Source organism: Suillus subaureus, assembly GCF_016647635.1.
Source record: "Suillus subaureus strain MN1 chromosome Unknown BJ212scaffold_15, whole genome shotgun sequence".
In the NCBI taxonomy this organism is placed as follows: Eukaryota; Fungi; Basidiomycota; class Agaricomycetes; order Boletales; family Suillaceae; genus Suillus; species Suillus subaureus.
Window position 1 is genome coordinate 36,775 of NW_024538571.1, and position 27,565 is coordinate 64,339.

At 46.4% G+C, this 27,565-nt stretch overlaps 10 protein-coding genes across 10 annotated transcripts; 6 read left to right on the top strand and 4 right to left on the bottom strand.

Moving 5' to 3' along the window:
* Window positions 1–3,319: 3,319 nt before the first annotated feature.
* On the bottom strand, window positions 3,320–6,121 carry BJ212DRAFT_1446794 (uncharacterized protein; the record flags this gene model as incomplete). The annotated part of the gene is made up of 10 exons (XM_041338300.1): window positions 3,320–3,574; window positions 3,599–3,669; window positions 3,730–3,820; window positions 3,935–3,964; window positions 4,235–4,790; window positions 4,841–5,016; window positions 5,067–5,196; window positions 5,249–5,477; window positions 5,531–5,716; window positions 5,767–6,121. The coding sequence occupies 10 exons, from the start codon at window positions 6,119–6,121 to the stop codon at window positions 3,320–3,322; spliced, it is 2,079 nt and encodes a 692-aa protein (XP_041193227.1).
* Window positions 6,122–7,638: 1,517 nt separating this feature from the next.
* BJ212DRAFT_1480542 (uncharacterized protein) lies at window positions 7,639–8,611 on the top strand (the record flags this gene model as incomplete). The annotated part of the gene is made up of 3 exons (XM_041340104.1): window positions 7,639–7,897; window positions 7,938–8,305; window positions 8,354–8,611. The coding sequence occupies 3 exons, from the start codon at window positions 7,639–7,641 to the stop codon at window positions 8,609–8,611; spliced, it is 885 nt and encodes a 294-aa protein (XP_041193228.1).
* A 747-nt stretch (window positions 8,612–9,358) lies between these two features.
* BJ212DRAFT_1212220 (uncharacterized protein) lies at window positions 9,359–9,529 on the top strand (the record flags this gene model as incomplete). The annotated part of the gene is made up of 1 exon (XM_041329251.1): window positions 9,359–9,529. A coding segment is annotated over one exon (171 nt), but the record flags the coding sequence as incomplete, so codon positions are not given.
* A 1,797-nt stretch (window positions 9,530–11,326) lies between these two features.
* Window positions 11,327–11,650, top strand: BJ212DRAFT_1271266 (uncharacterized protein; the record flags this gene model as incomplete). Its single annotated transcript, XM_041330947.1, has 1 exon — window positions 11,327–11,650. The coding sequence occupies one exon, from the start codon at window positions 11,327–11,329 to the stop codon at window positions 11,648–11,650; it is 324 nt and encodes a 107-aa protein (XP_041193230.1).
* Window positions 11,651–12,859: 1,209 nt separating this feature from the next.
* On the top strand, window positions 12,860–15,385 carry BJ212DRAFT_166519 (uncharacterized protein). The gene is made up of 3 exons (XM_041342545.1): window positions 12,860–13,036; window positions 13,091–13,126; window positions 13,190–15,385. Exon 3 carries the CDS (start codon window positions 13,204–13,206, stop codon window positions 15,235–15,237), a length of 2,034 nt encoding a protein of 677 aa, XP_041193231.1. The 5' UTR covers window positions 12,860–13,036; window positions 13,091–13,126; window positions 13,190–13,203; the 3' UTR covers window positions 15,238–15,385.
* BJ212DRAFT_1352345 (uncharacterized protein) lies at window positions 15,205–15,755 on the top strand. Its single transcript, XM_041335557.1, has one exon. It carries the CDS (start codon window positions 15,400–15,402, stop codon window positions 15,619–15,621), a length of 222 nt encoding a protein of 73 aa, XP_041193232.1. The 5' UTR covers window positions 15,205–15,399; the 3' UTR covers window positions 15,622–15,755.
* A 707-nt stretch (window positions 15,756–16,462) lies between these two features.
* BJ212DRAFT_1352350 (uncharacterized protein) lies at window positions 16,463–17,417 on the top strand. The gene is given in 4 exon segments (XM_041335558.1): window positions 16,463–16,646; window positions 16,704–17,071; window positions 17,122–17,370; window positions 17,381–17,417. 2 exon segments carry the CDS (start codon window positions 16,859–16,861, stop codon window positions 17,173–17,175), a joined length of 267 nt encoding a protein of 88 aa, XP_041193233.1. The 5' UTR covers window positions 16,463–16,646; window positions 16,704–16,858; the 3' UTR covers window positions 17,176–17,370; window positions 17,381–17,417.
* A 370-nt stretch (window positions 17,418–17,787) lies between these two features.
* Window positions 17,788–19,853, bottom strand: BJ212DRAFT_1480546 (uncharacterized protein; the record flags this gene model as incomplete). Its single annotated transcript, XM_041340105.1, has 8 exons — window positions 17,788–18,158; window positions 18,221–18,285; window positions 18,335–18,546; window positions 18,598–18,835; window positions 18,888–18,985; window positions 19,037–19,046; window positions 19,099–19,728; window positions 19,783–19,853. 8 exons carry the CDS (start codon window positions 19,851–19,853, stop codon window positions 17,788–17,790), a joined length of 1,695 nt encoding a protein of 564 aa, XP_041193234.1.
* A 3,891-nt stretch (window positions 19,854–23,744) lies between these two features.
* Window positions 23,745–25,708, bottom strand: BJ212DRAFT_1352369 (ERG4/ERG24 ergosterol biosynthesis protein). Its single transcript, XM_041335559.1, has 8 exons — window positions 25,235–25,708; window positions 24,967–25,181; window positions 24,697–24,912; window positions 24,563–24,646; window positions 24,405–24,525; window positions 24,267–24,348; window positions 24,080–24,214; window positions 23,745–24,028 (listed from the first exon to the last, which is right to left on the bottom strand). The coding sequence occupies exons 1-8, from the start codon at window positions 25,602–25,604 to the stop codon at window positions 23,962–23,964; spliced, it is 1,290 nt and encodes a 429-aa protein (XP_041193235.1). The 5' UTR covers window positions 25,605–25,708; the 3' UTR covers window positions 23,745–23,961.
* Window positions 25,709–27,123, bottom strand: BJ212DRAFT_1352371 (origin recognition complex subunit 2-domain-containing protein; the record flags this gene model as incomplete). The annotated part of the gene is made up of 1 exon (XM_041335560.1): window positions 25,709–27,123. A coding segment is annotated over exon 1 (1,230 nt), but the record flags the coding sequence as incomplete, so codon positions are not given.
* Between the last annotated feature and the right edge of the window lie 442 nt (window positions 27,124–27,565).

Sequence of the window (27,565 nt, forward strand, 5' to 3'; positions counted from 1 at the left end):
AGCCACTGTAAGATGTGGATAGGATTGGAGATAAGATGTGGATCTGAGATGAGATAAGGGTCGGATCTGAGATCCAGATATGCAGATATGACACTCCCACAATGTGTTCTATGATGTGTGGGGTGAGGGTGTCCGAGATTTGTCTTGCTACCTCTGTTGCCATTTTGCAGGCTGCATGCTTTTTGAGGATATATGCAGCCACACATATGGCAGTAGTGACAGGGAGAGGGGTAGTATCTTGCATTTGCGTTATCTGAAATAGAATGGATATTATGTGAGTTAGGGTAAAGGTTTCATCAGGGAGGCTAAGGAGATTTTTATTGAGGTATTTTTCTGCTGATGTACAGTTGTTCACTTGATTAGACATTGCTTCAATTTCATTCTGTGTTAACAGGGTTTTCATTGATTGTTGGGTAGCTGGGCCTGCAGAGGGGGAGATGTTGTTCAAGCTGGTGAGCCCGATCTTCACTCCCTTTGTTGCAGGCATATTGGTCTGTTTTTGATATCTATGTTTATGTTTTTGATTTTGATAGGGATTTCAGAGAGATACTTAGATGCCTGTGTGCATCGTTTACGCTGTTGAGTGTGATGTTGAAAATTTTGTTTTTAGGGTCCTACTTGGGGTGCCACTTGGTGTAGGTCCAAGAAGCAGTTTCTGAGGAGGTTGAGGCTGAGGGCCATGGTAAGTGCAGATGTGTCACAAACACTCAGTACAAGGACTTTTGGTTGTATTAGTTATTTTTTTATGTTTTTACTGCATGTCACAATTTAGGTTTGACAGTCTCAAAATTGGTGTGACTGTCACACAAAATAGGTTCGATTCGCTAGGCATGTGACAGTGTGATGAACTTAGGTGCATATCTCTACAGTACTGTATAGATACACACTTAGGTTCATCACAGCATCACAAGCCTGGTGAATCGAACCTAATTTGTGTGACAGTCACATCAATTTTGAGGCTGTCAAACCTAAACTGTGACACACAGTAAAAACATGAAAAAAAGTCTGACCTTGTACTGAGTGTTTGCCATGTGTCTGTGCTTGCCACACATCAGTAAATTCACACATTCCTTAGTGCAGCTTATTTTGAAAATTAAAACTTATTTTTAACTTATCTATAATTATTCACTTTGCTTTGAGTTTGACAAGTCAAGTAAGGAAGCACGTGGAATTTCAGTGCCAAAAAGCAGTGCAAGGCAAGATCAATTACCAATGCCGAAACAAGCACTGCAAGTTGCAATACATCATTATTGATCTACTACTACTACTCATGATTTGAACTCTATACTCATCTGAACAAAGATCTCGAGCGCGATCTGGTACGTCCTCAGGCTTTAGCTCATTGTTTGTTCATTGATGACGCTGGAACAACAGATAAACCAAGATCGATGGACTCCAACATGCATTGTGGGCAGGAGCAAAAATGCTGGTGGACAGAGGCTGCCGCTTGTGCACTCACAGAGGCAAATGAGGATGTGGGATGGCAGGTGGACTCAGAGGTCCCACTGGGGTTGTGGGAGAGACTGAAGAGGGTCTTGGGGCACAAGGGTTGAAACTGAATGCAAGTGCAGCATGACTGCAGGTTAAGGTGAGCAGAAATATTACAGCAGACAAGCTGCAAACTTACCAATCTTGAAGTTGATATTATCATCTTGGCGATTCAGCATCTGGGAGCTGCGGGATGGACCTGTAAACTAGCGTTTTGGTTGATGTTAGTAGTTTAGAGTAAAACACAAGAGCACATTCGGCTGTGTTGAGGGTGAACAACTTACAGTCCATAGAGGACACAACCTCCTTGAACGACACTGTGCATTGCTGACACATAAGCCACCTGGACTTCGTCCTCAAGAACTGACAGCCTTAGAAAGGGTCTCTGGGTGCCAAGACTGCGAGATGAGCTGAGGCAGTGGGGTCATAATGAATGCTAAGCAACTCCTGCGCCTGCTGTTGTTCGAGTGCGCACATTTGATCCTTGAACATTTTCCATTGCAATAACCTTTGGCGCTTGTGCTCTAAGTGCTTCAGCTCAATGCACTTTGGGAAGGAAGGTCAATTAGAAGGAAGATCAGAGAAGTTTTAGCAGTACAAGTTAAGCACTCACTGAGAATGAATGCAACAGCACGACCTTCCCATAAGCCAAGGGCCATGATGGCACAGTGGACACGCCTGAGGAAAGATCCAGCTTCATGGTGGTGATGGTGAGACTCAGCTTCATGATGGTGATAGACCCACAAGACAGACCCATCAGGAAGAAGCTCCTTGATATTGCCTGAATTTTCCTTCTCAGAGGAGCTGGCCTGGACGGTTGATGTAACAGGTTGCACAAACAAGGGAATAGGAAGATCAGAGAAATTTTAGCAGTACAAGGTAAGCACTCACTGAGAATGAACGCAACAGCATGACCTTCCCATAAGCCAAGGGCCATGATGGCATGGTGGACACACCTGAGGAAAGATCCAGCTTCATGGTGGTGATGGTGAGACTCAGCTTTGTGATGGCGAGAGGCTAGACCCATGACTGCATGCCTCCTTGATGTGTTGGGAATAGTTGTAGGCAACTTGCTATTCACGTCGTTAATACATTGTTGTGTCAGAAGAAAGGATGCATACCTCATCTGAAAACATCTGGTAGATGTGAGTGTCCATTGCGACGCCATCGTATCCATCGACCATAAAGCCATCCCAATCACTGAGACTTTGGAATGTGTCATGAATGAGCTCGACAGTATTACTTTCTGTGGATGAATTGTAAGGATATCTATAGAATCTGGTCGTTATTGGTCAAAATTAGGACAAGGGCGAGGTCCTTGCCTGATATTCCCATATGAGTCTTTCCAATATTGCTTCACAACTGTAAGCACATCATCACCATCAAATCCAGCAGGTCTATAACTCATCAATCCAGCTGTATAAACTAGGATAGAAGGGAACTTACTCATGCAATGGGGTTGATGTAACGGGTTGTGTGAACATTGACATTGCCTGAATTTTCCTTCTCAGAGGAGCTGGCCTGGACAGTTGATGTAATGGGTTGCATGAACAAGGGACTAGGAAGGATATGAAGTTCTCCAGAAACAGGACTGGAAGCTCCTTGACATTGCCTGAATTTTCCTTCTCAGAGGAGCTGGCCTGGACAGTTGATGTAACAGGTTGTGCGAACAAGGGAATAGGAAGGATATGAAGTTCTCCAGAAACAGGACCGGGGGTACTGCGTCAGTGTCTGCGCAAGTTTCGACTGGGTGTTCTTCATGCGATGTCCTAGGACCTGACCATTAGCAATGGACTGAGAATTGGATTGAGAACCCACCTATGTAATCCAGTCAGGATGCTATCTCAAATGCGTGGTGGTCAGCGTATTTGTTGACATAAAATGAGCTGAAAGTGTCAAGAGAATGATACAACTTGAGGGAGTGAGGAATGTACTCTGAACCATAGATAGCTATCAAGTGTGCTGCATGGAAGACCATCTCAATGTGAATGACAGCAAGGTTCCTTGAGCCGTCCTCATGAAAACTTGGAGCGACCATCCACATGCCAGTATCTTCATCAGGGCAGTCACCAATCTTCTCAAACCACTGTATGAGAGTGCAAGGATATACTTCCCAGTTGTGCTTGAATGAAAAGAAGCATATGACTCTCGCAACTTTGAGTCCTCGCATCCCTTCAGCATCTGAATCAGTGTTAATGAACATGCAATCATTGCGCGGGTACTTGTTTCACTAGAGTGGACATGCATGGATATGTTCGTGTCGCATGCCACCAATGCCACTCAGATCACTGGGAGCATAAAACGTTGCAGCAGCAGAATTGAAGACCTGAAGCTTGCCTTCATGTCAAGGCAAGCTAGCAGCTGGGATATCTTTGGGGTTGCGGGCATCATCTGGGTTGAGCTGAGGGAATAGAAAGTACCAAATGAGGTGTCGTAGATCTGGAACAGCAACTTCATGTGCCAATGCTGCTACTGTCTGTGCCCATTTTCATTCTGTGAGATACAGTGGTGAGCATTGAGATTGGACATTGCATGAGATTACTTATGAGGAGTTTTGGCAAGTGCCACATAAGCGAGCACTGTTGGACCATCAACTATTTCAGCATCATCAGTATCGTCTGCTTGTTGCGGTTCAATGACAGGGGCATCTGGTTGTGGTGCAATAGCAGGGGCGTCTGGTTTGTTTTCATCTGCCATTGTATATGACTGTTGAGTATGCGAGAAATTTGAGAAAGAAACCTTAAACAGACTTACCAAGAGCAGCTAAAGTACTTGATAAAATTGTGCCAGTGAGCATCCCTTGCGCATCAAAGTCTGCATGGGATGCTGTGAGCTTATCAAGGTGCTGATTGGTCACAAGCATCTGACCAAGAGCATTGTGCCTGTTCGACCACCGCCAAGGCTCCTTTACGGCCTTGATGTGCTTTGATTCTGTGATCAATGAGCATAGTCCGTTAGGGGCACCAAAGAGTCTGATCATGTCAACATAATGAACCATTGAGTGCTGATGGGGGAGTGAGAAGGTGGGAACGATGTTTTCAAATATCGTGCGATATCGATGAAAATGACCAAGTGTGTCTTGAATCTGAATCAGTGTATCTTCGGTAATGACATTGCACTGGACAAGATAACAGAATTCTAACAATGCACGAAATGCGCACACCATGTCTTGAGGTACGTGACCTTCAATAGCCGGAAGAAACACTTTCATGAGCACTTTGGAATCATCGCCAGTCCACTGTTTAAAATCGTGGCCTTGAGGGAAATGTTGTAGACCAGAGAATGATGGTACAGCAGCAACTCTGACTTATTGTTAGATAATATCATTGAGTAAATGAGTAAGTTGACATACCTGCGATCTATGTCACTCACGATCTCTTCTGACCATTTGGTCCCATGCATGGCCTTGAGGTACTTTGCTACCCAATCAACGAGATGGTCTTTGAAAGCCCCTTTAATTAGCTGGTGGAAGAGGTCAAATGACAGCAACTCATGAATGTCAGCTCGGGGGAAGTCATTAGTGAATGGCTACACAAAATAGATTAGTCTGGTATTGGAGAGTGGCTTGTTCGACTCACGATGAGATCACCAATGAGACCAAATTCATCCCACAATACATCCACATGTAGCTCATTGATTAAGAAATCAGTAAACTTGTGGGTGTGGTAGGTGGCATCACCATCAAGGTTTGTGTGAACTGCAATGCATCTACACAAATTGTTAGTGTGAATGGATACTGACTGCAAGTGCCAATACTCACTTCGGGCACCAATGTTTGACAATACAGGATAGCACTAGTTGTTCTTCATAATCCGCAATGTATGGTCCTAGACTATATATGATGTGCCAAAAGTGTCTGTCTCCACAGCACACAACCTCATACTCAGTCATAACAGGTTTTAGACTGGAGAGAATCACAGACAATGAGCCATGGAACAGCTGGCGGCAAAATATCCGAAATAAGTCATCTTTCGAATGCGTCTTGTCAGCTGTAAGACAGGTCAGATGAGGCATAATGAAATTTAAATATGAACATACGTACTTTTGGGTATGGCAAGGAAACTGATGATGACAAGAGCATCACAGTGTGTGCATTGTACATTGTTGCGTACATTACCGATCGAGGCATAGAGGGGGTAATACTCATTATTACCAGTGCCCACAGAGACAGTAGTCTTGTCACTACCAAGAATGATTGGGATCAAAGCAGGTCCGTGTGTTTCTGGATCTTGTGATATGGTGTCCTTGATGGAATATTAGCTATATTATGAGCAATACCAGAAAGAGATGGAGGACGTACTGCCTGTTGCCATGCCCAGTCTCCAGACATGAAGTCTTTCCATTGGCGCATCTCGTCTGATGCATCATATTCACAAAATGGCACATAGTCAATTTCGTCCTTGTAGGTAGGGTTAGCAAGTATATTGTGTGCCATTGCACAAGGGTCCCTATACCAGACCTCAAATTCTTCGTCCATCCAAGGTGGGACAACCTCGGGTTGTTCTCCTGTGTATTGTGCAGAGAAACACTGCCAAGGGACATCACCAAGCTGCATCGCATCTATGACGTTGTGCAGATCTTTGTGATCAGCAAATGGAGGGGTGTCATGGTGTTTCGCAAGTGTCGCAGCCATCAAGTCACACAGGAAATCCAAATTCCTCACTGACATGTGGCATCTTTTGAATGTGAACTCTGCCACCTCAAATTCGATTCTATTGCGGTATGGGCTCCAATCATTGGGAGCCTTCAGTGGTGCAGGAGTCAGAGGGGTACCATGCAGCAGAAATGTCCCATCAGCCATGCATGGTCATCCTAAGCATATATTTGAGCCAAAAACAGAGTATTCAAACTTGAATGAAACTTACCATTTAACTTTGAATGGAACATGTGATAGCAACGCTCGCTCGCATCAGTGAATTCTGTGTCAGTGTTTGAATCCTCATGAGTTGGATCATGGAGTATGGGAGATGATGGCCGGGGTGGGGGTGAAAAATCTGGAGGGGGCAGCGAGAAATCTCAAGGGGGTGGTGACAAATCTCAAGGGGGTGGTGACAAATCTCAAGGGGGTGGTGACAAGTCTCGAGGGAGGGAGGGTGAATGAGATGGCTGGGGATGATCCTGAGGGGACAGTCCTGAAACAGGTAAAGTTGGGTGAAGTGAGCACCTGTGTTGTGTGAGACCTGACTGGTTTTGAAACCAGCATGAGCATCCTGGAACTGGGCATGGAAGCTGAAGCAGGTGGTGAGCATGACGGGAAGGCATATGTGCTGTGCTGGGATGTTGACAATTGAAGAAGATGTCAAAGGTGGACACATTCTAGGTTTGGGGTGCAACCACCCATAATTATTGGCACCAATGTGACAAACCAGTTTGATAATAAAAGCCAGATTTGGGGCCCAGACACGAGCAAACTGTACTGAACAGGCTTTGGCAAACATTGATTTTAGTGCTACACTGGAAATGTGGTGGTTAACCTCAGTCTCACTGCATCAACAAATGAAAACTAGTACTCACAGTGCGGAAAGGGTTGGTAGACTATCTCCTCATTGGAAAGGTGTTGGTGAACTGTGACATTGATGTCTCACAGGCAAAGCGTTGGATCAGAGTGCCTGAAAAATGCTGGAGACTCCCAATATTAACGGCAATGGCAAAATATTGTGCTAGTATATTAGTAGGTATGTCAGAGCAAAGTAGGGTCATATGTATTTATTCAGAGTCAGCTTAGGCAACATTTTTTGGAGAATTGACGAAACTCACCTTGTTGTCAGCCACCACTAGTCAAATTTTCTCTTTCTTCAGCCTCCCAAACCCTCTGTCAATACCATGTCTCAGCCTGCCAGCACAGTTTCGAAATGTGTGACGACCCAAGCTAAAAATGCAACTCAGCATCCAAGTTATATCCTGACTGGGGGTGAAGGCCACGTAAAGAGACATACCAAAGCTCAAAAGGCCACTGACAATCAGCACGAAGAAGAGGAAAAGAGGGCAAGTGAAATGGCTGAACTTGAAGCACATAACCAGATTGCTGCTTTTCAGAAACAAATGGAGACAGATCAAGCTGCTAAATGAGCTGATGCGCCAAAGCCTACTCATCCCTGCCCATGCCCTGTTAAAAAGGCTGTAAAAGCCATGGAGACCTCCAACTCGACTATGGCTGAGGATAAGGCCATTAGTGCTGATGGCAAGGGTGGTAGAGCGGGAGGTAAATTAGCAACCAGTGCTAATGTTGAACATCCTGAGAGTGATGCTGAGGAAGAGGTGCAAGTGCCAGGGTCACACAAGAAGAAGGAGAAGAGGAAAGTGTTACCAGTGAAGACGCTGGTGAGAGATGCAATCCAAGCTGCAGGCCTTATCGATGAATCAACGATGGCATGTGATGACGATAAGAAGCTTGATGATGTGGTAAGATGTTTGCTTCTCAACTATGTTGCACCATCTCACTGAAACAGCTCTTTTCTTTTTCAATCTAATGGTCCATGATGATAGCTCTACTAAAGATTATGGTATTGCTGCTGAGCACATCTTGGGTTGGAGGACTGATATTCCTCCTGCTGGTTCAAAGCCATCCTCCAGCTTGAGGAAAAAATTATCTACAATGCCTTCCAACTTCTCTAGTACTGCTCCCTCCTCTAAACTAACTATGGGGAGTACTATTAGTAGCGGTGGTGCCCCACTCACACCCATCGACACAATCGCCGATGCTGGGGCTGACAACATGGCAGATTGTTTTACGACCCTATTTGCAGACAATGATTTGGACAAATCAGTCGAGCGCTCTCAAGCCCTTGCCTGTATGTCTAAACCAAGGGCTGCTCAGGTGAGTTCAATTACCCAGTTCTTTTTATTGCATTAACTGCATTACCAGGGTGTCAAGATTTCTTCTAAGGTTCCTGATACTTCAGTACAAACCATTCATGCCTATCGAAACACCAATCTGACTCCTCAACAGCTCAATGCAATTCAGTCTGATGTTGTTGCCGATGATGAAATGAATGTTGAGGCAGCTCCCCCAGTAGTAGCTTCCCTTGTTAACTATGGATCTGACACCAATATGGAATCTGACCTCGAGCCTCCTCCTTCTATGCAGGTCCCCAGAGGATATTATGATGCTGATATCCATTGAGCTGCAGCTCTCACTCAAACTCAAACATCCCACTCTACCATGACAAGTGTCAAGTGCAAACTCATAGATATCCTGACCAATGATGACAAGATCGAGGATGCCCTGCTGGAGGACGACCTGATTGAGGACGACTTCATGGTCAATGACGACTTCACAGATAATCATGCCTTTGCAATCGAGGAAGATGCACCTTCGTCTGATATTGAATTTGTGAATCATGTCAAGCCTGTGGTGGTCAAGACCGAATCCAAACCAATATCCTTGTGGGTCACTTCTGCAGTAGTAAGCTTTGGTTATTATTTTTAAATCATACTAACTACAAATTATGTAGACTAATGTTGGCGTCAAACACAGAGCTCCTGTGGCAAAGCGGACAAAGTCTTCTATCACACACACTCATAGTCTTTCCAGCATCTCGAGTGCTACTTCTGGCACCATGCTGAAATCTGTAGAGGTGGAGATCCTCCCCCATTCTGCTTACAGGATCAAAAACCTTCCTGGAGGTCCTCAGGCAGTCGCTAGGTGGAGCTCAGTCTTCATTCCTACCCTCATTTCCACCATTGGGGATCAAGACAAAGTTTGGGGCCAACTCAAGTCAGAGACGACGCTTTGTGCTATTATGCAAGACACTTGGAATGCGGTCTACAAGGATATACCTCACACAGTCACCATTGATGGGCTGGTTATGGCTTTAGTAAGTCATTTTTGACGCATTTCATATCTGATTGTGTTTTATTTTTTTATTAGGCTACCCAGCAGCTATCAGAGTGGTGCAACGGTGTTGGCACTACTGCCATCACAGTACTTACGCACTTCATGTCATCACAGGACGATGTGGAGACTGACAAGGATCACAAAAATTTTGCAAAAAACTTACGTCTCAAGTTAGCTTTCTTGTATGGGACTGTCACCAAGGATGGCAAATTCAAGCAGCCTTTTCAATCTGAACTCCTCATTCAAGTTCTCGTACAGCATACAGTGGCTCAAAAAACTGTCCACATGTTTTGACATTTTTCACTATCTATGATATTGTGTGAGAACAAACAAATGCCTCAAGGACATGCTTATACCACATTTTAGTATGGCTTCAGGGCTTTCATTTGAGCGCTACACCGTGGGAATCTGTGGAGATATGGTGGAGACATAAGGCTTACAAAATCATGACTCATGCGGACAGTTTTTTGAGCACATATTAAAACTATATAAATCATCATTTATGACACCATAACAATCATGCCACCATTAAATAAATTATAAAGTGGTGTCATTATGTCATTTTAAAACCATATCTAACTATATAAACCAGAATATCTCATGTATCATAGTCATAATCACCATGAAAGCCACCCCCCCTGCTCAAAGGGATAATATCCTCTCTCTTTCCTATTCTGGCCTCTCTGCTTGTCAAATTTCCTTTAGAACTGGAGTATCCAAGTCCACTGTGGCCAAGTTCATCAAAGAAAGTCACACAGACAAGGAAAACTTCTGTGAAGGGTGTCCATCCAAGCTCATCTCTACTGATAGGAGGGCTATTATTCAACATATCACTACAGGAAAGGCTGATAATGCTGTCCAGGTCACCTATTACATCAATTCCACCATCACATTCCCTGTCTCTTCACACACTGTAAGAAACATTCTCAAGACAGCTCATCTCAGGTCAGTAACAAGGAAGAAAAGGCTCTCCTCTTTATCACACATATGCAGAAAGGACTAGCACCCTTCTTTTTCACATATATACCTTGCCATCTGACCCAATCCTATTTATTGTGGTCTTATATGATCATATAACATGCTTCCAGTCCATGTAATCCAATTCTGATGGGCTAAGGCAAAGGTTAGTCATCTCTGTTTATGTGTGATAGAGAGGAGAGCCTTTTCTTCCTTGTTACTGACCTGAGATGAGCTGTCTTGAGAATGTTTCTCACAGTGTGTGAAGAGACAGGGAATGTGATGGTGGAATTGATGTAATAGGTGACCTGGACAGCATTATCAGCCTTTCCTGTAGTGATATGTTGAATAATAGCCCTCCTATCAGTAGAGATGAGCTTGGATGGACACCCTTCACAGAAGTTTTCCTTGTCTGTGTGACTTTCTTTGATGAACTTGGCCACAGTGGACTTGGATACTCCAGTTCTAGAGGAAATTTGACAAGCAGAGAGGCCAGAATAGGAAAGAGAGAGGATATTATCCCTTTGAGCAGGGGGGTGGCTTTCATGGTGAATATAACCATGACATATGGAAATTTTTGGTTTGTATAGTTAGATATGGTTTTAAAATGACATAATGACACCACTTTATAATTTATTTAATGGTGGCATGATTGTTATGGTGTCATAAATGATGATTTATATAGTTTTAATATGTGCTCAAAAAACTGTCCACATGAGTCATGATTTTGTAAGCCTTATGTCTCCACCATATCTCCACAGATTCCCACGGTGTAGCGCTCAAATGAAAGCCCTGAAGCCATACTACAATGTGGTATAAGCATGTCCTTGAGGCATTTGTTTGTTCTCACACAATATCATAGATAGTGAAAAATGTCAAAACATGTGGACAGTTTTTTGAGCCACTGTAGGTGTGCTACTTGGGGCACTGTTGACAACCACAGGATGGTCACACACGCAAAGGGTGCCCTTAGTCTTGCCACTGCGGCAGCATGTATATTCATTCTCTCGTCATACCACAACTAACTCATTTCTCGTGTTTCAGATGGAATGTGCCCTCGATATTTTCAGTGGGGACATGTGTGTCAGTGAACTGAAAGTCAACAGCAAAGGAAAGGCCATCAAGGTCCCACACACCATGAACAAAGCCTTGGGCAAGCCCAGTAGCGCTCTCAAGGCGTTTTCAGACACGAACTACAGTGAGGTGACCAGGGGATACATGAAGTCTATCAACCACCTCCGAGAGTCGGTCATCTGGGATGTCTGGGAGCGCACCAAGGACATTGCTGTGAAGAGGCATGGTGCGCCCACCACTCTCAACAGCGAGGATTCCGACGATGAGCGTGCACTCATCTACAACAACTGGTAGTACCATTTCATTGTTCACTACTATTCCCTAACTGACGATTTTGTAGAGTCATTCACTACTACTAGGTGCTGCATAGTATATTGAATCTCTCATGCTTGTTCTTGCTTGACATCTATATTTCGCTACTTACTAGTACTTGCATGCTCTTTCCCTCGCTTAATTTACAAAATGCCAGTGTTTTTGTGGTTATTTTTATATTAAAAGTGTGAAATAAGTGAAATAAGAATCAACAACTTGCGCAATGCAACGGAGAAATAAGTGCTACTGTTAAAAATAATTGCCCAAAAAGCTAGAAAAGATTGAAATAAGTCACGGCCAAGAGGAGGCACCTGCTTTTTCGACTTAAAATTGCCTTGTGGCAAGTTTACAGCAAGTTGGTGTCACCATTCTTGCGAAGGACTTATCCGCGCCTTTTTGGGAAATTAGCCGGCGGCAAGTTGCAAAAAAGGAAGCTAAGCAATGTGTGAATTTACTGATGCAGCCCCCAGCCTCAACTTCCTTAGACCTATTCACTGTAGATCGAAGCTCTGTGTCATCCACTGGCAGGCTCTGCCTAACGGTCATCGAACCTAAGCACAGCGTGTCACACGTCACACACCCCCTGCGAACCTTCGAACCTAACGTTCATTTGGTCACACCTCAATAGGGCCGAACCTAAGTGCGTATCTCTACAGTAGTCTCAACCTTCTTTCATTAATAGCAAGTGAGAACTGGGGTGTTTTACAAATGGAAAACATGCAGCATCATGCATATGATCCTTCCGATCTGTTGCTGAGGAAACAAAGGGAGAAGAGATGCACCTTGAGCGGTGACTAACGAAGAACCAGAAGCCATGTAAACGAACACAGGAAAGAAAGTCATCATGATCGGGACCACGGAGATATAGGCCAGCTGTATCCTTCTGGACTCCTCCTCGTTTGTCATATTAGCCTGATGGCAGGCAAACCTTGCCCATTTTCTTGGATGAGTCACTGTTAGTCATCCCTACTACTCACTTTGAATTCCCTTATGCTCGCGGTTCTGGTTTCAGGCCTCTGCAGTATCCACTACTTGTCACCTATCAGGCCTCAGGTCCTGTCATCAGTGCCCATCTGTCTCTAGGAGCTTTATCTAATACCCCTTTTACCCTTTATCACCCTGTTCGCTCCAGAACAAGGTGCCCGCGGAAGGATTAGTTGCCCCCCGATTTGCGCCCAAGAGCCCTGAAAAGCTGTGATCAACACCATAATTTGATCCCCAAGAGCTGTGATCTTCCTGCGCTAAGAAAGATCATAACTTTATTGTTTGACACCACACTAGCACGATAATATCTTGGCATTCCAACTGACAATGAAAACGTCTCTGGTTCTAGAAGCCGCGCCATACAGCAACTGCCCGATGATCTCAGTATGTGTGTTATCGTCTTACAGCACTTCCTGGAAGCTTTAAATGACCGTACAGAAAGCTGATACTGTATCCCTCTCGCCTCTGCCCACGGTAAGCTCTGTCTCCGCTTTATCATTTAACATTCCTTGACCAACTCACATTGTTTTCATCCAGCCATTAAACTGAAGATGAACCATGAGTGCTACAACAGTCAGCTCAAGCCCTTTTATCACCGAAAAACGTTGCGATACACCAGTCCCTCTAGCGGAAAATGCAAGCGCCTGATTGTGCAGTCCGTGAATCCCAACTTGAATAGTGATTGGAACGAGGACAATGTTCGATCGAACGCGCCACTATCCACTCAGCTTGCTGGTTGGCTGTGCAGGGTGATGTTGAACCCATCCTACGAAACATTTTTGTGGTTATTCATCTGGCCCATTTATTTCATCGCATTGCTGGTTCCATCCAGAAGGCCTACGTTCAGCCATTATTACAAGCCGTATTTGATGCGGTTTGTTGGCCAACTGTGGGCTGCACGCTCACCAAGGGAATACTCTCTACAGGCACGAGCAGCGGGTGAAGATGATGGACATGCCCGACGTGTCACCCACGCCCTCTACCCCCGCTTCCTTGTTGTATATGACAACAACAGAAGAGATTGGACAAGAGTCGATGCTGAGGCAGCGGTGAGGCGAAAACCATATGTCGCTGTCACCTACTGCTACAGTGACGTGATAAATTCTGGAAGTACGGAGGCGCTCATAGAGCAGGTGCGGAATGCTACCTTGGATCAAGGGTTTGACGCGTATTGGCTAGATCTCGAGTGCTTATTTGAAGACCCCGCGCAGAAGGCCCAAGACCTTTATCGCATGTCGGACGTTTACCGACTTGCCTCTTTCACACTCATCATACTCACCAACGAGAGCGCCTGGCCCGCTTGGGGCGGCCGCGTTTGGACTCTGCCGGAAGCTCTCCTCAGTCGCGAGCTGCGATACAAGGCGGGGAATAATGCAGTCACCCCCATCAGTCTCATCCAAATCGCCTCTTTGGCTTACTCACACCACGATGAAGAATCCCATATTATCAACTCTTATGGCCTCGGGAAGGATCCGCTCGAGAGGCTGGAGCGTAATCTCCAACTCAAAGAAGCAATATGGCGCCGCCAAAGCTCTTCCTCTCAACTTACGAGTCAGGAGGGAAGTTCTCAGGGGAGATATCGCGCAGAAAAGGTTTACGCGCTCATGGGATTCTTCGAGCATCGCATTCTCCCAAATGCCGAGGAGACAGAGCTGCAAGCACTTGCGCGCCTGTTTATGGCGAACGACAACGACCGCATTGCTGATCGCATGATCTCGATGTTTCCCAGAGATCGAAGAGGAATAAATCAATGGTACACCAAAGAAGATGAATATGGAGCCAAGCTTTGGGACATCGAGCCCACTGTACAGGTCATCGGCATTACATCCAATGGTTCCCTTGTGTTGGATGGCTGCCGGGCGGCAGCAATTAGGTGGAAAAATTTTCCATCCGTCGCATACGCTACGAGGCGCACTATCCGACGTCTTCTGGCACATGCACTGCCATATGTGGCCTCGGCGGTCTTTGTGGCTGGCGCCGTGATTTTAATCTCATCTATCCATGCATTTCCTCTACCACCTCTAGCTGTAGTCGGCGGCATCATGGCTGCTTTCTCACTTATTCTGCTGATATTTGCGCCAATCTTCACAACTTATGCGCACTCTGGACGAGTCGTCCTTGCTCGTCCATGGCTAATCGGAGTCAAAGGAGTCATCTCTGCGCAGGAAGCCTCTGACTATCTGTATGGATATCAGATTGGAGATTCTCGTCGCACCTTTTACACTCCTTCAGGTTCACCTTTGGCGAGACCGAGTGACTCCAAGTTCCGTGAAGGCCACGTTTCGCAGTACGATGCGGCCCTCGCAGCCCCGCCGTTTGACCCTATTGAAGGTCACATGTTCACCCTCGTCGACACCATCTCAGGCACGGTCTACTATTTCCGTGCCCATAGACCTCCCACGGTCTGTCTTTTTACTGGATCGGAGGGTGGACAAGGGAGGTTCATCCTGGCTAGCGAGGAATGCAGCAGTAGCGAGCTGCGACGTCAGACGGTGCTCCGCATGCCGAGTTACATCTCTGTTTACATGCACACTTGTGATTGGGTGGCTCTGGGTGGTAAGCCTTCAGGCCGGTATAAGCAATGACTTGCATCATTATTGCTCTGCTTTTATCAACACCCTCATTTCTATGGCGTGTTTTTCTTTTCGAAGTCCTGTCCTATTTCCTTTGTGTTTTCATTTTTTCACGATATACAAGTGATCCATTCACATTTGGACGTTTTCTACCGTGAATTACACTGATAAGAGATGTCTGTGTACTACGTTTGCTGTTGTCTTTTCCTCTTCTTTCTTGTAAATAGCTTTCGAATGTCTCGTACTCTTGAAGGTGCAATGTATGGCTGTCCGTGTGCGAATGAATCTGTGAGCAGGTCAGGCACGGCTAATCCTTTCTCTGCTCCGAAGCGTAACGAGCAGCATTTTGGATACCCACAACGCCGTGGAAAGAGCACGCCGAAGCCATGGTGGTAAAAGAACAGGGTATAGTCAGGAGAGAAATGTGCGATTGCATGTGGAACTCAGAAGACACGCATCGAAGTGCAATTGCAAAAGCAGGAGTACAACAACGCACGCAAATAGGAGACTGTCGAGCAGACACGCTTGAGCGATTCGGAGTTCACGCATCGCAATTGCTTCCGCAGGATCAAACATTTTGTCCTTACATCGTACTTACTAGGCTACGATTTAGACTGTGAATTATGTAAGCACAAATGATTGAACTAGGGGTTCGCATTGCGAACTTGTGACCTTGCTCCGATATGCAGGCAATGCTTAGCCGGTGCTTTGGATTTCTGTAATTGCTACAGTTTTGAGTTTCTTGATTTTAGATCTAGGTTACTTATTTTCTACGACGTTCTTTCATCTCACGTGATTGCACAGCATGATGTTCATATCAGGTGACTGACAGATAATCTTCTATCCAACATGACCTTGCTCCGCAAGGTGATATGACATGCTATAGCACATTGTCGGCAACCCCTCTGACTCTTATCGAGTCAATTCTTCCAACATGTCTCTCGACGACGATATATCCGGTGCATGCACCCTTACCCTATCCCTATTAGATGGCCATACGTTCAAACGCGATCTTACTATGATGAGTGACGCCGAGCCGGAGACGAACAACAAGTTGAAGCGTCGTGCAAAGGCCGTTTTTTTTGAAAATGGGATCTACGATAAGCTCAATTGGCCCGCATGGAGTCAGGACATCTGATCTATTGGCCGCAATGATGGAAGGCTCAGAGAAAGCTGGTTTGTCAAGCGGTGTACGCTACACAGCGGCTGCTATCATAAGGTCATATCAAAAGGGAGAAGCGTCCAGCTCCTCTGCATCCGAGTTAATGAAGCTGGCGCATGATTAGTTTTTATTCTTCCTCTGGCCTTCTTTGTTCGCAAGCTGCTGCTCATGCTTTAGACCCTCCGAGTCTCTCCGTGCTTCCGAAGTCGTTGCTGACGCTGTGCCCACGACGTCGCGAGGTTCCAAATTCCGGAATTTGGTATGTTGCAGCGTCTCGCCTTGTTCTTTGCAGGATGTTCATCCAAAGACCATCTAGATCGGCGAACGAGACGGCGACAAGTGCGCGGTCACTAAAACTTTGAATACACACAAGTGCCCATATTCTCCCGATACTCGAGGTTATGAAGGGTTCCTCTATACTGCTCACATCCTCCAAAGACCCATTGTTTACGAGCATTCCGGAGACGATGTATGTTCTCCAGCTGTCAAATTGCTGTGCCCGTCCAGTTGATTGTTCTGCAGCGAATCGCGGGAACAATTGACATCATAAAGCACCACATTAACCTCCCTGCAAGTATGATGGATGACGTGGCTGATTTCATTGATAACCCAGAGAATGGAATGTTACTCAAGATGTCAATGCACCATTACTTCAACGGCTACGCGTGCTGCCTATACCCCACAGTATGGTTGGGTTTTTGTCGTGAGATCTCAGGTACTTACGCCCTTGAAAGGATGTCCCTTTGGGGCGGCATAATTTCAGAAGTCCAATTCCAAGATCACTCTGAAACTGATATTCTACTTCCTGACCCCAGATTCATTGCGCTTCACGCTGCGGCTGCCCATACCCTATGACTCAGCGGTGCTGCAAAAGTTATAGACAAGGTTTACGATGCGTTTGTTTATGAAGGTTTTATTGGAAATCGTGCTAGTAATGAAGATCTCCTTGTGAGACTCTCGTTCATTGACCAGGGTTGATGACGAACACCCATCAACTACCAACAAACCCTCATGAGGTACACGCACAATGTTAGTGAGACTGACCTTCCATGCTGAAATCAATTGGTTCTACTACCCACAGCTGAGAGTTTAAGCTCTGCTGTATCTTAAGGACCGTGGCTCCAGATATTCGATTAAGGTGCGTTTGTTTCGGTCGTCTGGCTGCCTGGGTAGGTGACTAAATACTTTATATGCATGTAACGAACTGCAGACATCCTCAGGTATTCAAACAGCAGCAAGTGTTTATCTTCGTACGAACTCCACAGAATCTCATGAAAGTAGTAGACATACATTATAGGTTATGCACAATACTCTAACTGATCAAAATAATAAGTCATTAACATCTCATTAGGATCGCCAATTTCCTGCTTCCTTGATCCTCATTCTATATTTGAGGCACTTCAGGGGGGAGTCGCAGTGTAAATACCAATACCTCCAGGTAGGAAGTTCAGACCAGTGGCGTTGGTATTCTGTGAGACAGAGAATATGCGCTGTACCTGCGTGGTCGAGTTGGTGATCGAGCCCAATCCAACGTCCGTCCACGGCACGTAGACTATCGCGTTGACCAAGTTGGCAACGACGAGCAAGTATGCAGTGCCGTTGTGCCAGAGGCCGGCATCCACACCTAGATGATCGTAGTTGGTAAATGTAGCGTTCGGGTCGACGATGAATGGCTGAACGATGTCCTTGATGAGAACAGTAAGGTTAGTCGCTGTCCCCTCGATTGTCGTAACATTGCCGGTTGTGGTCGGGTATTGGTAGGACATGGAACCTGACGACATAAGTGAGTTTTTAGTCCGTATGCGGTCTATCAGCATGACTTGCCTACGGCACCATGGCTAAAGGAAGTGAATCCCATAGCAGTCCATTGCTGCCCAGTGGGAGTGGTGTTCCAGTATCTGCAATGAGAGTCAATACAGATCGCACCGAGGGCTCAAGACGACTTACGCGCCACTGCCGAATGCCTGGGGCGTGGTCCACACAGATTTGGTGCGGTCAAAGCCCAAAATGTTGAGCCTATCTTTGTATGTCTGGACACGGGCCCTGACATCGTACAAGGTACCATTGCAGTTGTCGCAACCACAGTGACCAAAGTCCGGAGTACACACTGTGTGCCACACTGGGGAATATGTGGCGTTAATACCAATAGGATAAGCATCCTACACCAAAGATTAGCAACATGAGTGACAGAAATGTTATGAATGGCTCACCTGAAGAACAATATCGGCTCCCTTGACGTAAGGCGAGAAGTTGTAGTCCTCGCAATTCAGAACAATAGAGACAGGGTGATATCCGTCTATCTCATATATCAAGTCGTATGTCGACTGCGCCGCACCCAGGGGGTCGGAGTTGCCATCAGGCTCGTGGGCGGTTTCCCAGTTCAATAGGTTGGGAATCGAGGCGTAGGCCTCCACTTGTTGAGCGACAGCGGTCAAGTTTTGGTAGTTGCTAAATAGAAGATGTCAATGGCCATGCGATGAGGTAGCAAAGTCTGACATACGATCGCATATCATAAACAATGTACATGCCAGCACTAATGGTCTTGTTGATGACTTCTTCGAAGATAGTAAGATTGGAGTAAGGAGGAATTGGGTGAATCTATGGCATAGACGTTCAGTACGGGATATATCAGATGTTCGCAAGACATACAGTGTTGAACCTGGAAAAGACTTGAGTAAATTCGTAGGAGGTGATAGAAATGTAAAACGAACCCGTCGGCTTTGAGTTGATCGATCATAGTCAAATTTGTCGCCAGATACTCGTCGAAATTTATGTAGAAACCTTGAGGGACGAAGGGCGCAAATGCTCCACCCTTGCCATTTGCGGGCCTCACCCAGAGTGCGCCAGTGCGCAAGTCAGTCTTGGTGACGGAAGCATTTGTGTCAGGGAGATACAAAAGGGATGTGCTAGTCTTGAATTTCTGGGACTTCGAAGAGGAAGAGGAAGTGTATGTAGCGGAGCAGCTGACATGGTATGCAGACTTCTGAGCCTGGAGCCTGCTGATATCTACGGGGATTTGAAAGTTGGTGGCGTTCAGAGGGACATTTGCAGTGGTCTTTACGGAGCCCACGTTGATTGTGACGCTGATGCTTCCTAGGCCAGTGGAACTGCCAGAAGAGCCGGAGGTAGAAGGAAGTAAGATGGGCTCAGCGCCGGTGACCCAGTCGTAAACAATTGGTGTATCCACTACAAATGCTGCGCTCTTCGCATCCTCCTGGAGGTATGGACGGAAGACAGGGGCACAGTGGAAGGACAGAAGCGGATCAACACTCCGCGTAGGCAATACAAACTGTCCGCCAGGAGGCACCACAGACTGATTTGACATATAATTCTTCCCGCACCTAGAAAGATTCAAGAGTCAGCGGACTATTGTGTAGGATCGAAATCGTACGTACCATGTCTGAGCGAGCGAACTTCGGACCAGGCCGGCGGCAACCAAAGCCGTGAAGCTTTTGTTGTATTTCATTTTATTACGCCCAAATCCTCGGGCCTGATGTGGGAGAGGAAGATTAAAGGAAGGAGTTGTCGGTGTGGAGCTGTCTGGAGATTTGAGTTCTTGCCAGCTCACTATAACTTATATAGGTTCAAGTACGGCTGTTCGTTCAACTCCACTAAGCCCGGCAAAGGTAATTAGGATCGTGCTGTGGAACAGCGTTCTGCTGATAATTGCCTGTGACGAGTCAGGACACATTTGGTTGGCCAAGCCAGGCTAAAGCCCCATGGCTGTGGTTCACCTACGACGGCGATTCGCGCCAACAGTTAAGGCGGCCCGGCCCAGCCGCCGGCGTTTTAGTAACAGATTGATCCAAGGCAATATGTGGTATCAATTGCATCGCTTTTTAGCCGTTGTGAAGAAAAGTCGGACCGCAGATGGATAGAGGGTATGTATAAGTCTATAAATGGCCTTCTGCCAGTTAGTGTTGAACGTTGAACGCTGAACCTCAGCACTGCTCACTAATAGTTGTTTTGTTCATGGCTGAATATCATGGTAGTAGATATACATATGAAGCACGTAGCCCATCAAATTCGAAATTGTGACCCGAGTCCGAGTTTGACGCAACGGTCGCAACCACTTGCATCAAAACATGCGTGCCATGTCAGGTCCATGATGTAGCTGTCACTGGTGGCCTGGTAGCGGGCTCTAGTGCGCTCTAGTGCGCGTTCCTGCGGGGTTGTTGTATGGGAGAGGTATAGCTAGACCGCGTAGTAGACGTAGGTTCGGGTTACTTAGGTAAGGCATCGGCACAACTAGTAATTAGTACTACAGTTGGTGCCTGCCGTGGCCTCATCTCTCTTCAGATCATCGATATCGATTCCGTTTCTCTTCCGACCAGTGAAGTTCTTTATTTCAAATTTCTGTACCTCTACGAATTGTGCGGTTGAATCGATTAATCAGTCTGGCTGAACTTGAAGCAGACTCTAGAACCTCAGCAGGGTCCACACTCTGATCATTGAGTCGGATGATAATTCTACAGGTTGCTGTTCGTGATCTAGAAAGATGTTTCATGTTCCAATTTTTGGCCAGGGGCACGCTAGCGGTCCGCGGATACCATATTTATTACCCAAAGCTGCCTAGTGGGTGCTAGTGGCCACCACTGGGAACGCCGCAAGTCTATCATGAGTCCTCGAGCCATCCTCTCAATTTCAAATTATAATACCGCATCGTTCCAAAGTTCCGCGGCCGGAGCCCGGTAACTTGCTCCATGATCAATTGATTGCTGGCCAAGTACCTCCCGCCGCGATCGGCGCGAAGGAGCCCATTTGTTTAGATTCGCTCCTCCGCTGTAGATTAGGGCATCCTGAGAATATTCTGTCAATGAATTTAGTTAGCATAACAAACGTTCCTGGCCTTATCTTCCATAAGGTTGGTAGTGATCTACGAGCAGTTCCAGCTACTTTCGAACAGGCCAGATTCTCTCCTAGGACAGCGGTTCGTAGTGCACCGCGCGTCTTGACAGTTTCCGTTGTTTGTTGCAGTGTATAAATGTAGAAATTCCCTCTCGCCAGTTTTGGAGCGAAACAAACAAACCACCTCTCCGCTATCCCTGACTGATATTCCTAAATTCAACCAAGCTTACAAGGGCTCCTTGGCATGATGACTAGCAGGCCCTGCGAGCCACTTGCTTAGTGACCACACAGCACTACTTGAGCTCGGTGGCCCAGTGATACTCCACCCTGACATGCTCGCTCGTCTCCGTGAAAAAACCACGCCTTTGAAAAGTCGTCTCCATGGTTTGTAGTGATACATTGGCATCCCTCGCGTCCTAATACACCCTGTAGCTCCTGTAGAAAAACGTCCGAGGTGAGTTCTTAGCTCCGAGTCTGCACAAGCTTCAAGGTATCGGTGACCATGGTATTTAAGTCTTACACGCGGCGTTGAGAGATGCGAACAAACGAAGATGATCGGTTTGCAAGGTTGAGTGACGGCCGTGAAAGGCGAAGCGCGCGACTAATATTGACAATACGACAACTAGTGAGTGACATGGCGATATTGTTGTTTGACAGACTCAGCTGTGTCGATGGTGGATATTATGACGTTTAACCCCGACGCTGTGCTGTGCCTTCGTTGACATTTCTGACCAAGTCTCCAATGGTAAGCAACGCCAGTGCGGAGTCATCTGGCACGTGGATTTGTGAATAGCTGTCATGTAGTTCCTAATAAACGTGTGGAACAATATGGTGTAGCACCATTCAATCCTCACCGTACCCAAGTGTAGGTCAACACGCATTAACATCATAGAGCCAATAGGAATAACTGAATGACTTACTTTTTTCTCTCAATTTTCATCGTCACGGCGTTGCCTGTAAACGAGTGATCTACACAATACAATATAGCAATGTGATTAGTGTCTCGAACTCGGTAGATAGTTGCCATCAACGTGTCACCGCTGCACAACACGAATCTGATCTCAAGAGCAAATAAAAATATGAATCTCACAAGTAATTAGGGCACCTTGATCGGCGAGTCCGTAGACCGTATAAACTACTTTAAATTCAAATTCAAATCTAAACGGCAGTACATCAACACCGATGGCAGGCGTGAAACGGAACGAAAGGAAACAACCCACTCTTGGGATCATGTCCGATTCTAAGAACATTCGTTTCTCGTTATAATCGCGGGAAATATAATATCGAAGGATGTTCAGTCCAGCGAGACGGACTTGAGTATAAGGTAGCGTGCCTGTAGCGAGCACACAAAAGGCAACCAACCGAGGTCCCAAACAGTAAGCATGAGCCCCAAAACGTCAGTTGTGATATCCGTGGTCGTCATAATGGGGAGGCAAGTTTCCTCTCCGACGCAGACGCCAACACAACGATGCATTCAAATATCAAATCACGTCCTTTCTCGCGTCCATGAGCATTATATATTACGAAGGAACTTCAAGGAAGGCAATACCGTTTGGAAATCGATGACATTGTCAGAGTGGCTCGCATGCGCTCTGTGGCCGGAGATCGCCCCAAAGCAAGAACATGAGAGGTGCATCTCCGACAGCGCGATGGAGTGGAGCTCCCAGAAGTGTAGGTAACGGCGTGGATGTTTTGCATGAGAGGACATACTTGGAAATTAGCTGTCTTCAGTTCCCTGATTTCCCTTCTTTTCAAGTGGTGAATCAATCTAGTGGAGCGAGTAACTGGTAGATGCGCACCAGTGGAGCTGTGATCCAAACAGGAGTAACATCCATTGTCGACGAGTCGAACAGCATTAACATCAATAGGCCTCGCAACCGTTCGCCCAAATCTCCTCGCCAGCCACTCTAAATTTTGCTTGTGGGTGCTTCTATTGTCCACTAGCCAGGGGCCTAACAAGGATACTGTAAAGCGTGTTCAAACGATTGAGGTTCACGTTTAGTTCCGAGAGTTGGGACTGCTTGAGGCGCGGTCGACTCGGATATCGCTTGCAGCCTCAAAAAATAGTGTCCTCAAACACGGAAGGACCGTCCTGAACCCGAGTTATTCGACACTATTTTCGCACTGAATACCGAATACAGCAGACAGCGAGCACAGTTGCATGAAGGTGTTACTAGCAAGTGCGCGGATTGAGTCGAGGTCCTGAATTTCTCTTGGTTGTTTTGGGTTGACATACCTCCGAAGCTCTAGCCAATATTGATATCATTGTGCAACTCCTGAATTTGGTACATGACCTCTTAAAAGTGGCTCCGCAGATGATGATTAAAAGGGACACTGTCGTGGATGCATCCCTGCTCCTTAACCAAGATCCCTCAGCAAACACAGGGAAATGAGCTAGCATTTGTAGCGCTAAGATATACATCACAGGCTTCTGTTATAGATCACCAGTGGCCGGACTTGAGCTTCCAACCTTGGAGTAACAGCGTGCATAACATAGAAGCACACGAGTCTCGGAGCGAAACGGTTAGCTGCCATTTTCATGACTGAAAGTTAACGCTGAACGACGACGAGACGGTAAACAAACATTTCTGTATTATCCGACATTATAGGGAGGGATTGACTGATTCAGATATGTACATTGTTCATTGTCAGCAGAACATAATACAATAACGTTCCCGAAACTTGATTATCCGTGGAGTGAGCAGCAATTCATCCAGACCTTGTTCCTAGTAAACGTATGGAATAATACGGTATGGCACCAGTTTCTTGTACGCCTCCCAATCCTTACCGTACCTGGTGCCAACTAGTCAGGGTACATCGATCATAGAAGAGCGACCAACTCACTTTTTTTCGCAATTTTCATCATCACGGCGCTGCCTGTGAATGAGTAGGACTGCAAAGTACACAACATAGAAGTATGTAATTGGCGTATCGAACCCGGTGGGAAGCGACCATGCAAGTGCCATTAACAAGTCACCACTGCACAACACAAATCAGATATCAAGAACACAGGAAGAAAAGAAGAACTCACAAGTAGTTGGGGTGTCTTGATCGACCCCACCACCCCGAAGTGAGAAGCTTCGAGCCGGTAGACGTCGTAAAGTATTTCAAATCTGAACAGCAGTAAATCAATATTAATGAAAGCATTTGTGAAAGGAAAAAGATGCACTCTTAGGATTTCGTCCATTTCTGAAATCATTCTTCTCTCCATTAGCATCGCGGAAAATATAATACCCAAGGAGGTTGAATCCAAGTACTCCAGCGGCAAGAAGAGGTCCGAGCTCAACGGGCTTGAACACAAGGTAGCGTGTCCTGCAGCGAGTACACAAAAGGCACCCAGGTGAGGTCTCCAACAGCAAGCATGAACCCAAAACCATCGGTCGTGATGTCCATGGTCGTGAAAATGGCGGGCTACATATTGGATTGATACAAATTTAATCGTGTAGAATGGGGAGACCAACCTCGTTATACAGTCCATCAGCAACATACCAGGTCTGGAATGCGAGTACAAGCCACATCGAGTCGGTCACGTTTGCGAAACCCCCGCGACGCACAGCTTGCTCGCAAACCATGCTTATGTTCACCAAGACCCAGAGGATGAGACCAGGGCGGAGCTCATTGAAGGATTTGATGTCAAAAGAACCAATGGAGGGGTTCAACTCGCGGCCAATGTACCACTAAACAAGTCACTTAAATCATGAATAGCACTGACAGGCAAACTTGAAACGTACGTCATAGATGAAATTTCCCGAGTTGCCACCAAGTGCGAGAAGAGCGCCCGGACGGTATGAACTTGCGTACACGTAGAAGGCCTGCACCAAGGACATGACGAGCGAAGCAGTGACGAATCCTATCCATTTTTGGTAAAGGAAGGTGAAGGACTCGGGGCCGTTACGAGAGATATAGCCACAGGAGATACCCATTGCAAGGAGGAATGTCGAAAAAGCTGCATATAAACAGCATCAGTGTTAACGCTCACTGCCATTATCAGACACAAACCATTGATTTTGTACTTCTTTTTCTCCCCAGTGCGCATAGTCACTCCTTCAACCCAATCTCCGGGCAGCACTGCCCATGCAACAATGCAAAACGCGTACCATCCCAAGTAAATCAAACTGGCCTCGGTATTCCACAAACTTGCCCAAAAGGTCTTGTCGCTCAGTGCTTCCATGAATCGGTCTGGGATAGATTGCAAAGGAGGAGGGCAGCCGCCAGATTCTTCTGAGCAACCAAAGTAGAGGAGATACGTCATGAAAGGTACGCCGAATGAGATGAGAAAGGCGCCCGGTGGGCCCAAGAACTCATAGGTCGTCGAGCGCGGATTCAAGTCTGCCATAGGCTCTGACTTGGCTTTCGTCGTTGTCGACATTGTGGAGAGGTCTGAGCGCGATGAAACGCGCAGTAAATGGTTGTTCGGTTTAACTTTGGGTTCAATCGTCTGATCAGTGTGCACCTGTGCTTCCGACGGAATTGAAGCTATTTTGGTCCGATTGCTTCCATATATGTATGAAATAACAAGACCCTATTTTCTTTGTCTAGCCTACATGCTAGCACTTGCAGTACTGGCAGGCGGTAGTTCTTCACGCAAGACAGCATGAGAACATGTGTTCTACATAATTAGCGCACAATCATGCTGCGTCCCCATCTAGATTCCCAACTAGCTTTGACAGCCTCTCTTTCCTCAAAGGTATCCACAACACCTCACTACCACTAGTACCAGGCTGTGCTGCGCTAACCACAAGTCCGTGGTCCCTGAATTCGCCAAGCAGAGCTCTAAGTGCAGTATCATTCGTGGCAACGAACGCGTCCCGCGCCAAAGTAAAGAGAGCATCATATGTCAGGCCAAAATGTTGCTGGTCATGAGGGCTATGTGCGAGGTTGACCTCTAAGACGTCGGAAGAATCGGCGTTCTCGAGTTGCTTGGCAGCAAGTAAGGAAAATAATTTCTTGGCTTTAGCAGTCACCGCTGCTAGAACATGTATTGCCGCTGTTTCTGTCAGCGGGCCAGAGACAGGGTTGGTCATATCAACACGCGCACGAGATGATGAGGCACCAGAAATGGAGGTACGGTCAGCAAACGCGAGTTCGGAGGTGTATGGTGCAAGAGTGGTCAGGTCGTGCCAGAGCCAGCCGTATCCCACATTTTTTGTAGCACGATCCGAAGAAAAGAAAGAACCTTTCCTAGCTGCGAGCTGAGACGCGCTGAAGAGTAGTGGCGCGTTGAGCCTGTCGATAGACGCGGCAATGTGGATATTAGGGCTGAGTGCAAATGAAGAAACGGTACGTGCAAGTTTTGGAGAGCGGTCGATGGAATGAACTATGAGGAACAGATGGGGGCTGTCTGAGCTTGCAAAGTGCTCTGCTACGCGCTCCTGGGTAGGAGCAGAAGTGGAGGTGTATTGTACGCCTGGGACGCGTGCAATAGACGCAAGCATGTCGCGCACGGTCACCGAAGGGTGAAAGGCGTTGACTACGACGACATGTCCACGTCTCGACACGTGCTTTGCGAAATCATTGAGGATACCGCGCTTCGAACCCAGTCCATAGAACAATATATTGAAGCCTTCGTCGAGCTCGCGAGCCCATCTCTTGAAACTGGAAGTATCAAAGGGAACTTGTGGCGTATAAACATGCGCGGAAGCTCGTGCGAGAGCAGCATTATGCTCCTCAGGACTGAGGGGCACGACACGCTGTGAAAAGACATTGGTAGATGTGCGCGTGCGTGAGGAAGCGTGCGTGAAATAAGCGTCAAAGGATGGCTTGTAAGAGTCGATCAGACCGTCAGATTCAGATTCTTTGAAGATGTTGGTGGTATAGTTGTGCTCGACATCTGAGGCATAGAGCTCGGATCCTTCATCGCTGTCCATCACGATAAGGTCCGTTTGCAGTTGTTTGTTTGCGACCTAACTCTGGATCCAAACCAGTTAAAACTAACCAAACCAAACTGTCACGCCAACCACCACTTGCTCAGGTATCGTACATCCTCAGGGAGTTCCTTCAGCGGCCTACAACGTACATCTCGAACAAGGAAATTTGCATCGGTAAGAAATCAAATCGCTGCACAGCAGCAACCACGTTGCACCCAAAAGATACGAAAGGAAGAGCCTTAGTATGGTTCATTCACTTGGTATCTTTTGTGTGTTCATACTGTTCTCTTCACCCGCACGTCTTTTACACTCAGTTTACGATATCTAATAAAACCATACCTCCAGACCTAGAGACGGGACAGAAATGAAAAGGTGGGTGGCGAGGAAGCACAAATGTACGGAAGCTGCGCACTTAGTGCCACATATATCTCGAAGTATTTCATGAGAATTAAATTCACGTTCC